The sequence below is a fragment of the Balearica regulorum genome, chromosome 1 (assembly GCF_011004875.1).
Source record: "Balearica regulorum gibbericeps isolate bBalReg1 chromosome 1, bBalReg1.pri, whole genome shotgun sequence".
Classification (NCBI taxonomy): domain Eukaryota; kingdom Metazoa; phylum Chordata; class Aves; order Gruiformes; family Gruidae; genus Balearica; species Balearica regulorum.
Genome location: NC_046184.1, coordinates 36,802,957 through 36,818,056, shown reverse-complemented (window position 1 = coordinate 36,818,056; position 15,100 = coordinate 36,802,957). Strand labels below are relative to the sequence as shown.

The 15,100-nt window shown below is 40.1% G+C and overlaps 1 protein-coding gene across 7 annotated transcripts in view; it reads right to left on the bottom strand.

Moving 5' to 3' along the window:
- The window catches only part of USP15 (ubiquitin specific peptidase 15), a 68,557-nt gene extending 59,500 nt beyond the window's left edge, over positions 1-9,057 (bottom strand). For 4 of the 7 annotated variants that reach the window (XR_012834009.1, XR_012834010.1, XM_075745334.1 and 1 more), the window contains exon 1: positions 8,856-9,023. Coding sequence is in view for 4 of the 7 variants with exons in the window: in XM_075745334.1 (XP_075601449.1) it covers positions 8,856-8,944 (89 nt within the window). In the remaining 3 variants the exon portion in view is untranslated. Of the gene's footprint in view, positions 1-8,855 lie in introns of all 7 variants that reach the window. The other 3 variants (XM_075745312.1, XM_075745347.1, XM_075745321.1) reach the window with 3 other exon arrangements.
- Between the last annotated feature and the right edge of the window lie 6,043 nt (positions 9,058-15,100).

Genomic DNA, 15,100 nt, shown 5'->3' with positions numbered 1-15,100 from the left:
ATGAAAATTATACTCAAAAATTATATTTTACATATTAATAATATTGGAAATATTTGTATGGTTTAATTAGTTTTAGGTGTTTTCTCTTAGTTGTATTATATATCCTTAAAAAGATCCAAATTTTCTTTGAGCAAGTAGAATCCAAACACTATAAAACATGTTCGTGAACACGTTCCCAGTTCAAGTCTGGCCTACTTCAGTACTCAGTGTTTACTTCTGCGTGGAGCTTCAGATCACTTCACAGGATATAACTGCTCTCATCTATAAAATGTTTCTTGCCTGTCTGAAGCAGATTATAACATACAAGGGACAACTTACACTCTCAAGTCCCCTGAAATGCCAGATATGGAATAAAACATGAGGAAATTGAATGAAGCTGCACCACGTGAAGTTCAGATTGGACATTAGGAAAAGGTTCTTCACTGTGAGGTTGGTGGGTCATTGGAACAGGCTCCCCAGGGAAGTAGTCATGGCACCAAGCCTGTCAGAGTTCAAGGAGCATCCAGACGATGCTCTAAGTCACATGGTTTAGCTTTAGGTAGTCCTGCAAGGAGCAGACTCCATGATCTTTATGGGTCCCTCCCAACTTGAGATATTCCATGATTCCATGAAAACCTCATATCCCTCCAGAGCACAAGAGGAGCTTATGTAACCAAGGTCTAGGCTACCTTTGCAGAGGTGCAACTATCAAAGTTTGCAGAATATCTTCAGAACATTCTATAACAGCGGAATTTGTTCTGATGACAAAGACATGGAAACCCATGCAATGACAAGTGGAAAAAATAATAGATTACTAAAGTGTATGTTCTCCCTTTGATAAACAACAGGTTTTGATATCATATGGATTCAGTGTTATCACTGCACAGGATGAAATAAAAGATGAAATTCTAAACCTTGCAAATATAAACTCCAACAACATACTCCTTACAGTAGCTGAAGACAAAAAGCCTTATTTGAAGTCTGAGGGAGCTTACAGATTGCATTTGCTCATCTTCCAATCTCAATTCAGTCTAGTGTGAGTCCGCTGATCACGCAAAGGGGTTGAAAAATAGAATTATAATGTTCCTGGATATCTTCTGATTTTACGTGTCACTTCATTTCCTCAAGAAGCACTAACTGCTGGTCATACCTAGCTCATTCCATACAGAAGCTATTTGCCAATACTATATTCACATTCAGCCATAACTTTTCTTTAAATAATTCTTTCATTAGAACAATTTCTAGCAAAACAGCACAATGTTTAACTTTTCAACCTACTTTCCTCTTCCTATTTTCCTACGCTCAAGTTGTTTTCAAAGTGTAGAATTCTTTTGACTTTAAACTATCTTCAGTTAATATTATTTTCTTGTAAAAGCATATATTCCTCAAACCTATATAAAAACATGTGATCTTTCACTTCATTCTCACAGTTAGAAGCAAAAAAGCTTTGTTTAGAAATATTGTAAACCAACATTTAAAAGTTAGTCATAGCTATTTTAAACATGCTTTAGCTGAAGACACTAAACAGACTAAATCTACCTTTAAGATGAGTTTACATCAGTTATTCCAACCTCATAGAGCCTCTACAGACAACAACACTGAGAAAACAGTTCACTGCAGGTGTTGTTATTCTTTGGGTCCCATTGAAGTGGGATGAAATGGTGATTATTTCTGGCATTTACAAAGGACTGCTCATCTCTGTGATTAAGGGCCATTAGTTTGGTTCCTGGTTGTGTTCTCATCAATTACTGGACTTAGAGTTTCCCCAATATAATCCAAAAATTACGGAGTACTTATTTTATTAACTTTGCCAATATAGGCATACTAGCAACAAATATTTTGGTCCTTTTACTCCTACACAAAATAAATATTAAAACACAATTACTAGTTGATGACCATGCTTATATCTAAATATATGGTCATATTGGGTCAGTCAAATTACCAACAAAAGACTGTATCCTTTTGAATGATGAAGTGTAGAGAATTAGGGCAGCCCAAAATGGGATTACTTATAGCCTCTGCATGTTCACTTACAAGAACAAAAGAATGAAGCTATCACAACACTTGTAAATGCACCTTCATTTCTTAAACAAAAATTCAACAAATAATAAAAATCAATAATAAATTTATACAAGTTTTAAAATTTTGCAGCTGCGTGACCATATATGGATGTTGTTCACCCAACAAAAGAAAATAATACTACTAGCAGAAAAGTTGCTAATTGATTTCTAAAATCCTTTCATGGTTTGTAACTTTTTCATGTAATTTAACTTCACCTGTGGTTTACTGCACATTTTCATTTAATAAGCCTTATTAACACAGTATCAATGTCACAGAAGTACAATGGCATTCATTTTTTACCTTAACACTCAAGTTGATAGAAAAATATCTGAACAGTATGACTATGATCTTGGTATTTCCCATGGCCGTCAAGAGTATTCTGAATGCATTCCTCAGTTATATATACACAGAATTAAACAATATGTAACCTAGATTTATTTATATTGACTGATAGGTCAGCCCTTCGACTTCAAAATCAAACCAGTTAACTTTAATACGCAATAAAGACACTTCACAGAGACACACTCATTCCATCACTGTGTACTGCTGGGACATCGTATTTTCTGAACACAAGCTATTTCACTTTTAACAGCAAAACTGTGCAAATTGTCCAGAGAGATAGGTGAAAATTTTTTTTTACCCTCCTCACTGTGCATGAGTACAGATTAAGCAATACTGAGGACAAAGTGGAACAACTGTGTTGCTGAAAGCAAATTAGGACTCCTGTTTAAAGGCACAGCACCCAATTTTTGTTCTTGCACAACTGCAACTGTAAAAATAAGAAAGGTAAGAATGGGTTTGCACCTGTATTTCTACCCCAATTAGGACAGCCAAATTTGCTTGACTAAGTACATTCATGATTAATAGATGCCTTTAAAATTAAACTTCCTTTCAGAATTAACAAGTTCTTGAAAGTCAATATGATGATAATTATTCTACTCTATCACATATAAATCAAAAGAGCATTTTATTAAAAATGTAGGTAAATCCACACAAAAAAAAATCCAGGGGTCAGACAGAGAAAAAAAATATTGCTCGGCTCCCATTTTTAAGAAATCTTAGTCTAAATATTTCACATCCTTCTTCAGAAATAAAAGCTTTGTTCAACTAAATGCACCAAGATAATTTCAAAACAACTATTCAGTCAAATTCTCCCTACAGCCCCCTATGCTTAGTTCCCCCAACATGCTGCAACAGGCTGAGAAGCACTTCACACATACCACCAAGAGGCTGACCAAAAAGCCTGATTCAGCCAAAATTAATGGACTGCTTTTTTATGTTAAAATTTCAGTGTGAACATTATATTAACAACTATCTAAGTATTTTGAATACTCTTGCAAATTTTCCATTTAAGAAAGATCTTTTTTTAATGAAAATTCTTAACTCCTAAATCAATGTTTGACTTCCAATTTTCAGGCAAAAGCCTGACACAAACATGATTCTGAGTTTAACATGCTCTCACCATGCCTAATCAATTAACAGAAGAAAATTGCACCTACACATTTCCATTGCAAGTATTCTCCCAGAAGAATTTAAGCCAGAACGTTTTGTATACCGTCATAAACTGTTGGTGAAGTGCTGTAGACCATTCCACATGAAAGCTGCAGAGGGACTGTTTACAAGGGCATGGAGTGACAGGACAAGGGGTAATAAAGCTGAAGAAGGGTGGATTTAGATTAGATGTTAGGAAGAAATTCTTGACTGTGAGGGTGGTGAGGCACTGGAACAGGTCACCCAGAGAAGCTGTGGAGGCCCCCTCCCTGGCAGTGTTCAAGGCCAGGCTGGATGGGGCTTTGGGCAACGTGGTCTAGTGGAGGGTGTCCCTGCCCATGGCAGGGGGGTTGGAACTAGATGATCTTTAAGGCCATTCTATGATTCTATGCAGTGAGACAAATCTAACATAAAACAACTTCAACCACAAGGCTTTGAAGTAAAATATCAGCAACTTAAACCTCATTTGAGACAAAAAGCAGCCAATTCTCAATTCTATCCTTGGACCACTGACACAGTGTTCCTTGTTTCTCATTATATGAAGCCATCGGAACAGTTCAGGATATTATTCCAAATGTTACAGAGGTGCAGGTCCGTAACATCTCATCATGCTCTCAGCAAAATCAAGTAAAATCTTCCATTACTGTTTAATCTAGATTCTGTTCATGTACAGCACAATGATGGATGATTAAACGTGGAAAACACTGAGAAGACCACAGTGTAAAATACTATTAAAGCTAAGCACTTCAGCATCAAGGTTATCACCAATGACGGGCACTGCAGGGTTTTCAAGTAGGGCTATATATGCCTGTTCATCAAGATTCATGAGTTTTCATTGTAACCAGAATTAAAATGCTTCTACATTTTTGGTGGGGAAATCTTTAAATACACTTCTGGAGGGGAAATCCTTTAAGGGTAAACTTTTCATATCTACTGGTCATTCCCTGGGAAGGATTTTTACCCCACTTAAATTCTTACTTATTCTCTTCAATGACTGAGTTTTACAATTAAACAGGCAATAAAATTCTCACAGTGCAAAAAATTAGAATATTTTCTTCACCTTCCAAGAAATGTACTCTTATAGATAACAACAGTACTCCCTCTGGACTCACCAGAACTTCAGAAGTGATGTGTATCAGAGACACATCTGAAAGAACTCAAAAGAGACTACTGCCATAGTTTTCAGAATTTGCAAGTCATAAAAATCAGGAACAGATTAAGAATCTATCTCTGTAAAGTCATGACTGGCACCAAAATTCATTGGCTAGCAGGGATGGAAATCAACATCTTCCTTGTGGTCTAATCCTGACTAGCTTCAGTTAGTATTCTGACACTTCAGATAATGTCTTGTATGTTTATCTGCTAGTCTAAAAATCCTTATCCTAAAAGACATCTTCTTATGTATTTCAGGAAAGGACTCAATATTCTATCAAAACAGACAAAGGCTCTTAAAGCTCTTCTCTGAAAGGCAAGGCTTCCGCCTTCTCTATTAAATTTTGAGATTTTTGAACTCATTCCAAATGAACACCTTCTGTGACATGTGGACACTAGAACTGAACAGTATGAATGGTTTCACTAACATATTACTGTATACAGTACATTTTTGTACTGCTACTCAGTATTCCCTATTCAAACATCTAAACTCCTCATGATAGTTATTTGTCCACTGTAACAGCCTTATTCTTTTCCAAGTTACTCCTTTTAAAAATACAAATGACATATATATTCTCATCTGCTCACAAATTGCTATGGCAAGCAATAGATGAAAGAAGCACAGTGGGGAAATTCTGAGACAGAGAGAAAAATTGGTGAAATTGACTGCTAAGGCAGTGCTGTTAGCCATTATTAGTCACTACTACCCACTATAAGTGAACCATTTATATGCAGGTGATACTTAAATGCGAGAAGCATGGTCCCACATTCTAGACCACAGAGGGTCAATGTGCATAAGAGGTAGCAAAGTAAAGAGTATGAAAGCATTTCTAATGTCTTATTTAAGTAACTGAGACAACATCTCTGACTAAGAGAGCCACAGAAGAACAGGAACTACAGGGAAAGCAGGGCTGAAAGTGGTCTAAAGGCAAAGGCAAGAAATTATACCTCAATATGGTAGGAAATTAGAGATATTCACACAAGAAGTAGTTACACACAAGAATTTACAGAGTCTTCATCACCTCTTTAAGAAAACTGTTCCAAGATCAATAACTTTCAGTATTGAAAACTGCACCTCAGTGACACTGTAAAAACAGAAAAACTTGGCAAGGTTCTCAAAAATACCACTGCAGCTACAAAGGCATTAAATAACATCATCAAGACCAGTTGGTCATGCAAATTATACAGTGGCTAAAAAAAATGGATGAACATCAACAGCTCTTCAATTTCTGAGTGTAGATACAGGAAGACACCGATTGAGTTCAAATTTGTCTGTAGCTGTAACAACCAATATTTTTTGTCTTTCTAAATGAGAGGTTAAAATACCCACAAACAATAAAAATTCTCCTCCTTTGCCAAGCATCATATAATTTCAAAATACCGAGAAGTAATCATATCAGACCCTAAAACTGTGAGATATACAAAGAAATACAGCATTTCTTCTCTTTCAAAACAGAACTCTAGGTCTTTCAACCACAGAACCTGAAGGTCCTTTGGATAACACTGCAAGACAACAGACATATATAATTCAGGTTTCATGGAATGACAGTGTGTTTTTTATGCTGAATTCCCTAATAAAAGTAGTCAACATTATTTAAAACAAATGATAAACAAAGGAGGTTCTTCTTGGAAAAGTTTAATTTTGATATTTATTTAACGTGTGTTTAGAAAAATAAGATAAATTGACAGATGGAAGAATCCTCAATCTCTCCTAGTTTAATAATTTAATTTATTAACTGCCCATAAAAGAATGCAAAAAAAGACCATGGGGACAAAGTAGCCCAAAATCTTGTCCCTGAGGGCTAAGCAGTCAAAAGCCACTGTCCATTGTCTGTTCACTGAAGCAATATATTTTAACCTATACTATTCCCAAGATACTCTTAAAAACATCCAATTAAACAAATTCTACAGCTTACTAAACTGCCTGTTCAAATGTTTCCTGATTCTACCAATTCTTTTCCAATATCTAACTCTAAAAATGTTGCATTTCAAGTCAGTTTCATTTCCTTCTCTCTGCAGTGCACATGAAGAACTAATAAAGAAATTCAATGCAGTCTTTATAGATACTACAAGACTTGCCTCTCTTTCGCCCTATTCTTTAGTTCCTTTTTTGAGAAAACCCCCAAAGCTTTATACTTTCCTTATATAGTTTATTGTTCTCTACACTCTAAGTTCTTGGACAAGACTTTCAGTATAAGCCAGTAATTTTAAAAGGACTGTATTTTACTGCTTTAAAGCTCAAATAGAACAAACTGATATGGCACTGCTCACATTTTTTCAGCATTATTTACTACTGAATGAATGAAAATTGTAATTCTGAATCATGATTTAGAGCACTTAACTGTTCTGTTTCCTTGCTGATGTCCCAAAAGATCAAAAAGCTATTGACAAAATACCTCTGAAAAAAAGCATTTGGACTAAACATACCCCTTAATTTGTGAAGTTAAATGCACAGCTCTAAGTATTAATCCTATGAATGCATATGCATACACATTAATGTAGCTAGATTTAATAGTTCATGAGTCAAAGTTAATAGGACTTTGCCATAGCTTATTCAGTCTTAAACCACTTGTTTAAGATCAGTGTCATAATCACAGCTAGATACATTTATTTTCAGAGAACGTTTAGAAGCTTTTTCCACTTAACTGATTTTTTCATGTTAAAATACTTAATGTACTAAAAAAAATACAGTGAACTTACTGGTTTAGTCATGATATAAACTTGTCATAAAGTTACTTTCATTTTGAATAATAGTAACTGTTTGAGATATTTTTTTGGTACCTGGAAAGTACCCAACTGAACCATAAAAAAAAAATTTAAAAACTTAGAAGATTACAAGCCTGAGCACCCTTTTACTACCACTGGTCATTTTCAACACTAGCATGTGGATTGATTTCCTTTTTCTACTTGCTTATACTTCTTCAGTTTAAGAGCAGTCTGTTCATATGCCAAAACTGAACATATACTCAGCAGTATTTGAATAATGCATCAGAATATATGCTTCTGACACATGCTGCAGTATCAACACTGTTAAATATAGTCTTTTATAGAACTGGAACAGTGAGTGATGACAGCTGAAATGAGGTGGGCAAGCTCTACTTTTGTGTATTCATACTTAAATTTTCAGTAAGTTAATGCTTCAGCTTTTGTCTTTTGGTGACAGTTTCACACAGGAAGAGATGAAGAGGTTGAGTGGTGGAAAAAGTGTCAGTTCCTTTTTCTTTTTCCCTCTTCTAAAAAAAAGTCCCGTTTCCTAGCCTCAAAGAATTACAACTACAGAAGCTCAATTAACAAATACATGCTAGAAAGAGATGTTTATTTAACCTAATTCTTGTCAACCATGGATTATTCCATTGACAAGCTGTATGGCATACTAAGAAATAGTTCCTGACTGACGAGGAAAAAATATTTTTTTCAACGTTTCTTGTGGAATAGGTATCATAGGGGCCTGTTTGCATCCTCGGGGGCCGTTTCTTAGGCAGTTAACACGTTCACAATCAAAATAAAATTTAAACTTAAGGTTTATCACAGCCTCGGACAGGCTTCAGGACACCCCACCCAGGGTATAGACATAATTTCTGACAACTTGAAGGTGATGCCAGGGCCGTTTCCTCCTTTCAGCGTGGATACTGGAAGAAAAGCCTGGGAACGGAGCTCTGCTCCCCCGCCTCAGTACTTCTCCCCGAGAGGCGAAACAAGGTCCCCGCGGCCTCCGGGCCCCTCGTTGTGCGGGGCCGTCATCCGGCTCCGCGCCCCGCCTGTCACGCCGGTCCCTCCCCTCCCCCCCCCCGCCGCTCGCCGCCCGGCAGGGAGCTGACCTCGGTGCCTGCCCCCGCCGGGCGCCTCAGCGGCGCGGCCCTGCCAACCGCCAAGAGCCCAGGCCAAGCCGAGCACCCGCTGCACCGAGGCGCCCGTTCCCCTCCTGACAGGCGCTGAGGGACCCGGACGGCGGGAAAGGGGGATAGCGGTGCTGCCTCCCTGCCCCTGTCACCCGCTTTTCCCTCCCCACTCCTCCCGGCAGCCCCAGGCGAACGCGGGGGGGCCGAGCCGCTCCCAGGAGCGGGGGCGGGGGGCTGAGGGAAAAGAGGTCGGTCCCTCCGCAGCCAAGCGACACCGGGGGCGGAGGGAGCCGCCCGCGCCGATCAGCCCGAGCCCCCCCGCCCCTCCCTCACCAGGTGTCGCCCTTGCGGAGGGCGGTTTTGAGCAGCGCCGCGATGTCCGTGCGCTGGGTCTCCAGATCCGCCGCGCCTCCCTCCGCCATCTTCTCCCCCCGGCAGCAGCAGCGGCGGCGGCGGCAGCGGCAGCAGGGGCAGGAGCGGGCCGCGCTGCATGCTGGGAGTGACGCCGGCCGGGAGACGCCCTCGTCCCCCTCCCTTCCCAGAATCCGCAGGGCGGGGACCGAGGGGGACCTGGCGAAGCGCCGTGGTGCGGCGCCCCCTTGCGGCCAGGAGGCCTTTCGACTCACTACCCGGAACGGACGCGCAGCGCCAGCTGGGGTACGGCGGGGGGCCGCCCCCCCCGAGCCCCCACCGGGGGGAAGAGGCGGCCCCCTCCGCCGAGTGGGGGCAACGGCGCAGCGGGACCGTGGGACGGTGTCCCGGCACGGGTCGTCGTGCAGGGTGGTGCCTCGGAGAGTGGCTGGGCAAGGGGTGCGGGTGCCGGCCGCGGCTCAGGCGCGTTGTGCTGCAGCGCCGGCAGAGTGGCGGCCTCCTGCCCGGGTGGGCGCTGCGGGGTTACCTCAGGTGGCTTGGCCGGGCCGCCCTGAGGCCTGCGCTGCGGTGCGAGCGCTGCCGGTGACACACGGTGTGCCGGCCTCAAACCCACTTGGGCGGGCATGCCCGGGCCGTGGGCGCCGGGCTGCTGCAGCTCTGCGGCCTGGCGGCTGCCTGCCTCGGCATCCCCGGCCTTCCCGTCCCGTCCCGTCCCGTCCCGGCTTGGGTCATGTCTTGTGAGAGCGTGGTTCAAAGTGTGTCAGAAAGAGGTGATCGTATTTATAGAATAAGGAGCTATGTCCTTTGTGACGCTCTCTTCGGTGTTTTAATTTAAGCGTGTGCATAATTGGATGCTGTATGCCTTGCTAACAAATGAGTGGTTTGGATTCCCATAATTCGCTTAATGATATAGTCTGTATTATTGTGCAAATACTGCTGGGAATTTAAATAGGCTGTGTGACTTGCATTAACTTCCCCAGACCTTTGCAGAAACCAATGGGTAATTTGTTGTGTTTGTTCCAGTCACTCTTATCTGAACCTTGTACAAACAGTGCAACCTGTCATTTGGCATTTCACAAAAAAAAAAAAAAAAAAAGTCCATGTGTTACATTAACAGCGTTCTCTCTGTCTTCACACTTGTATATTGGTGTCATAAAATCAAAACTGTAGAGCAATTTTGGAGTGCAGGGTGGGAAATGCTGATTACAAACATCTGAAAACAAAGTTTGTTCTTGTAGATCTAGCTGATGTATCTATAACGTGTGCAATTGTATAGCTAGCCCCCTTCCTCCAGCCAAGTCATTATAGCATGCTGAATTGTATGACTAACACTAGAAATGTATTGTAGGTTGCCAGTCATATATTATAAGCTATCAGGCATTATTAGCTAATTAGAACTTACAAGCTAGTAGCATGTTATAAATAGTACTAAAGATTGCTCTTTAGGTATACACAGAGCAAAAAGGAGAATGGACTTCAGGCTCTTATGCAGCCATGGTAGTCCAAAGCTAGGTAAATATTTTGCCAGGATTATCACTAAATGATGTTGAAATAGAGGCAAAATCAGTATTTGTGGCTGGAAAGGGAGTATGAAAGTCATATTGAATGTGTAAGTAAAACTGAAGAGCTCAGAGGAACTGGTGGTGACATTCATGGCTTCTCTAAGAGCTGGAATATGAAATTCCAGGAGGAGAGTCAAGCAAGTTAAAGATATGTTATATGGAGAGTTACATTGAGAGCTGTGGATCTAATGGCTACATTTAATGAGAGAAGAGAAAGCTGAACGGGACAACAAGAAGAAGGTTTCCAGCCGTTTGAAGAATAAGTTTCTGTATTAGAATCTCAGAGTCTGGAAAAAAGAACTGTGACACCTCCCCACCCCCTGCACACCAGGTCTTGACAAATAAGGACAGTGTTTTAAACCCTGAAAGTTATCTGTGTGCCAAACTTAAATTTTTACAAAAATGATATTTTTGTGGAAATTTGGGGAAAAATATTTCTCGATCCACTATGCTGGCAAACAGCTTCATTGTTCAGCAGCCTGTAGTAGGACCATCAGCAGTTTACTTTGCCAAAACATTCACCTGGAGCCACCCATGCCACTACTGTTTGGGTCACATAACTGCAGTTACTAGGCGAAAGATCTCCTATTCCTGAATTCAGTCTATTCATGATATAGAATTGGATACTAGACAAGTATTAGGTTCTGCAAATACTAGACAGAAAAGCGTATAACATGCCATCTGAAGCAGCGCTTTGTTTAAGAATTGCAAAGGAGGGGCAAGAGTAACTTAAGTGTCTTTCTGGGACTGACAGTGCTTCATAAGAAGCAATTGTGCCTTTCGTAGTAGAACAGTATCCTAAGCTTGAGAAAACCTTTCCTCTACACAAAATTCTTGGAAAATGCCATTTAGTGTTAAATATGTATTTTTAAAAAAGCTTTCTGAGCTAGCAAGGAATTGTTTCCAAGTACCTCTATCATAGGCAGTACCTGAGGATCTTCAGATTTTAAACTACCTGGCAAACAGAAGCAGTGCTGGAAACACTGGTGAATGACCTACCCTCTCTGATGAAAACCAAGCATTTGTAACATACATTTACATCTTACTGCTTTTGTTAGAATTGAATGCAGGATATTGTAAAGCTAGCTGAGGTGGCAGGCTTTCCAGTAATCGTTGGGCCGCCATCCTTACCTTACGTCTTTGCTATTGGATGAGTTTTTATAAACGTTTTTTGTGGTTCTAAACATTGATCCTAAAAAAGGATGCAATTAATACAGCGTATAGCAGCTCAGACATTCAGCAAATGGGCTGCAGATAACAAACTGTGTACACTGATGATTCTATTGATTCCCAATACAACATAAAGTTTAAGCTCTCAGTTCTTGTTTTCAAGTCAATTAGTGGACTTGGCTAAAGAAATTTAAAATACAACTTCATTTTCTGGGATATGAGAAGCTCTGCTTCTCTGTGGTGGAAACTTGTGTACACAATAAATTCTGTAGAAAAGACAGACAAGTGTAAGTCTCAGTTATGGGTACTATAGAAAAATTCACTTCAGCACTTTTAATTTTCTTCCTAAACCTTCTACACCACGTTTGTGAATTTATGGAGGGGGGGAAAAATAGCACTTCCCCACTTCCCTTTCCCACTGGTCTGGCAAGCACTCGGGTATATGTTGGGTTTAAAGGTGCTGGTGGTGGCTGTGTGAATTTCGTTTTTAGTTTGGAGCTGTGTCAGACACAGAGCCAGACATATCAGAATGGGTATGGTAAATGTGCATTTTACATGCAGCATTCACACATACAGTCAGGAAAGCAGGTAATTTCACTTTTGGTTGAGAAATCTGATGGGAACTAATTTAGAGTGAATTTCACTAGCTTATTGTGTTTTTACAAATTTAAAGTGGAGCAAAAGGTCAATTACCAGTGCCACCACCGCTGATTTTGTTCCATATCCTACTTTTTTGGATGTATGGGAGTTTGTTGTTTTAAAATAATGATAGAATTGTAAGCCTCTTTGAAACAGTTGAATAGCAAAAGCAAGAAAGCAGAAATAACAGTGGACTAAAGTTATAAAATGGCAAGGTAAAGCAGGGCTTCTGTAAGGCAAATACGAGGGAAGAACTTAGGAAGAAAAATTCAAACTAAACGAAGATGGGGGAATGCAAGGAAGCATGGGATGAATGATGGACAGAAGCAGCTAAGAATATCCATTTTTTTAAAGAGAGAAAGAAATACAGGATAAATTTGAAAGACAGAGAGGTGGGGAAATAACATGGAATTAAGACACCCATTTCTGTCCTGGACGTAAAACCACGACTACACTGAATCATATTCCTCCTAATCCAGTCTGTGCATGGTTTGCCTCATTCACATAGACTGAACATAACCATGTTAAATTCTTGTTTCAGCTAGGTGGAATTGCAATTACCAGATATTATTGCAATAACAGACTTTCACTGAGATAAGAAAGCAAGATTTATAAATTTGATAGTTTTTTATTTAGTTGATTTAATCAGACTGTTACATTTTTTCTACATTTTAGTAATTAGTATTACCAAAAGGATCTTTGAAATGAGAGAACAAGGGTATGGGCTCTTGGAGAAGAGACTGCTATTTTTTTATGTGTTTAACATGACATGCTCAGTCTTCTTTTACCTTCTTACCTTCAGGTACTAAATCTAGGACCACGCATCCTTGGACAACTCAAGTCAGAAAGTTCATAGCTCTGACTATAGGGGAATGATGACAGAAAAAAGTTAAGTGGGATCAACAAAGGGTGTCCCAGAAGTCTTCCTAATTTATGACAATGGAAGAAAAGCCAGTGTTTTCCCCTTACTCCAATTTTGAATTTTTAAATATTGGGAAGTATTCTTTTTATTTTTTAAATTTTCTGAAGAATGACTTCTTAATAAACTACACAAACAAAAGAAATAATAAGCTAAATATGCTATGTAGAAATATTAAAATAATGTTTAAGAGTAACAAATGTAGTTAATAAATGATATTTTTATTGATTAAGCATTTGTTTAATGTACAGTGAAATCTTCAATTCTAATAGCCTAGGACTTGAAAAAAGAACGTTTGAAAAATAGGCTTTTCCTAGGATCTGATTTTAATCAGATATTAATTTAAGCAATAATTACCCATTTTCAACAAGATAAAATTACTTTCTATGTCCTTAACACAGTGCTTTTATCTACACAAAAAAGTCTGTTTTCAAATTATTACAAATTAATTAGCCTTTGTATATCTCTTTCAAAAATACTTTTCCTTCAAGAATTTTAAACACAGAAACTAATTTAAATGGTACGATGGCAACAGGTTTTAGCCATGGTTGGCAGATATGTCAAAACTGTTATCAATTTCTGTATTTGATTTGCACATCAGAATGGATTCAAATTTTCTCCTGTATAGTAGCTAAATGAACTGTTTGGTTTTGAAGGCAAGAGGTAAAATTAAATACATTAACTATGCACAAAACATGTCAGCTAATATAATTCGAGAGACATGAGTTTTAAAAGGATGATTCATAATGTAGGATTTAAGCACTAGCTGCTGAAGATGTGTGAAATCTAAACACAATGTAGAAGTTAGATTTTGTAAGGTTTGTGCTTTGTGTGCTAAAAATAGGCTGCCGTTCGATAAAAATGGTGCTTAAATAGGAGGAGATAATAGATTTATAGAAGGATCTAATACAGACAACAGACAAGTTGCAGAAATAACGTTGTTGGCATAAGTACACTTATTTCAGCATATTCTTACTGTTTGGCTATCTAAAGTATGAATAAATTGGCATTCATTTCATTAACTAAGTATCACTGAAATCCAGCAGAACATTCTGTTTATTGGAGGTTAGCCAATGTGACACCCATCCACAGGAAGGGCCAGAAGGAGGACCTGGGGAACTACAGGCCTGTCAGTCTGACCTCGGTGCTGGGGAAGGTTATGGAGCAGATCATCTTGAGTGCCGTCACCTGGCACGTACAGGACAGCCAGGTGATCAGGCCCAGTCAGCATGGTTTTATGGAAGGCAGGTCCTGCTCAACTAACCTGATCTCCTTCCATGACAAGGTGACCCACTTAGTGGATGAGGGAGAGGCTGTGGATGTTGTCTACCTGGACTTTAGTAGAGCCTTTGACACTGTTTTCCACAGTGTTCTCCTGGAGAAGCTGGCTGCTCATGGCTTGGAGAGGTATATGCTTCACTGGGTAAAAAACTGGCTGGGTGGCTGGGCCCAAAGAGTTGTGGTGAATGGAGTTACATCCCGTTGGCGGCCAGTCACACGTGGTGTTCCCCAGGGCTCAGTATTGGGGCCAGTTCTTTTTAATATCTTTATCAATGATCTGGATGAGGGGATCGAGTGCACCCTCATTAAGTTTGCAGACAACACCAAGTTGGGCAGGAGCGTTGATCTGCCTGAGGGCAGGAAGGCTCTACAGAGGGATCTGGACAGGCTGGATTGATGGGCCAAACACAACTATATGGGGTTCAACAAGGCTCAGTGCTGGGTCCTGCACTTGGGTCACAACAGCCCCAGGCAGTGCTACAGGCTTGGGGAAGAGTGGATGGAAAGCTGCCTGGTGGAAAAGGACCTGGGAGTGTTGGTTGACAGCCGGCTGAATATGAGCCAGTGGTGTGCCCAGGTGGCCAAGAAGGCCAACAGCATCCTGGCTTGTATCAGGAATAGTGTGGCCAGCAGGA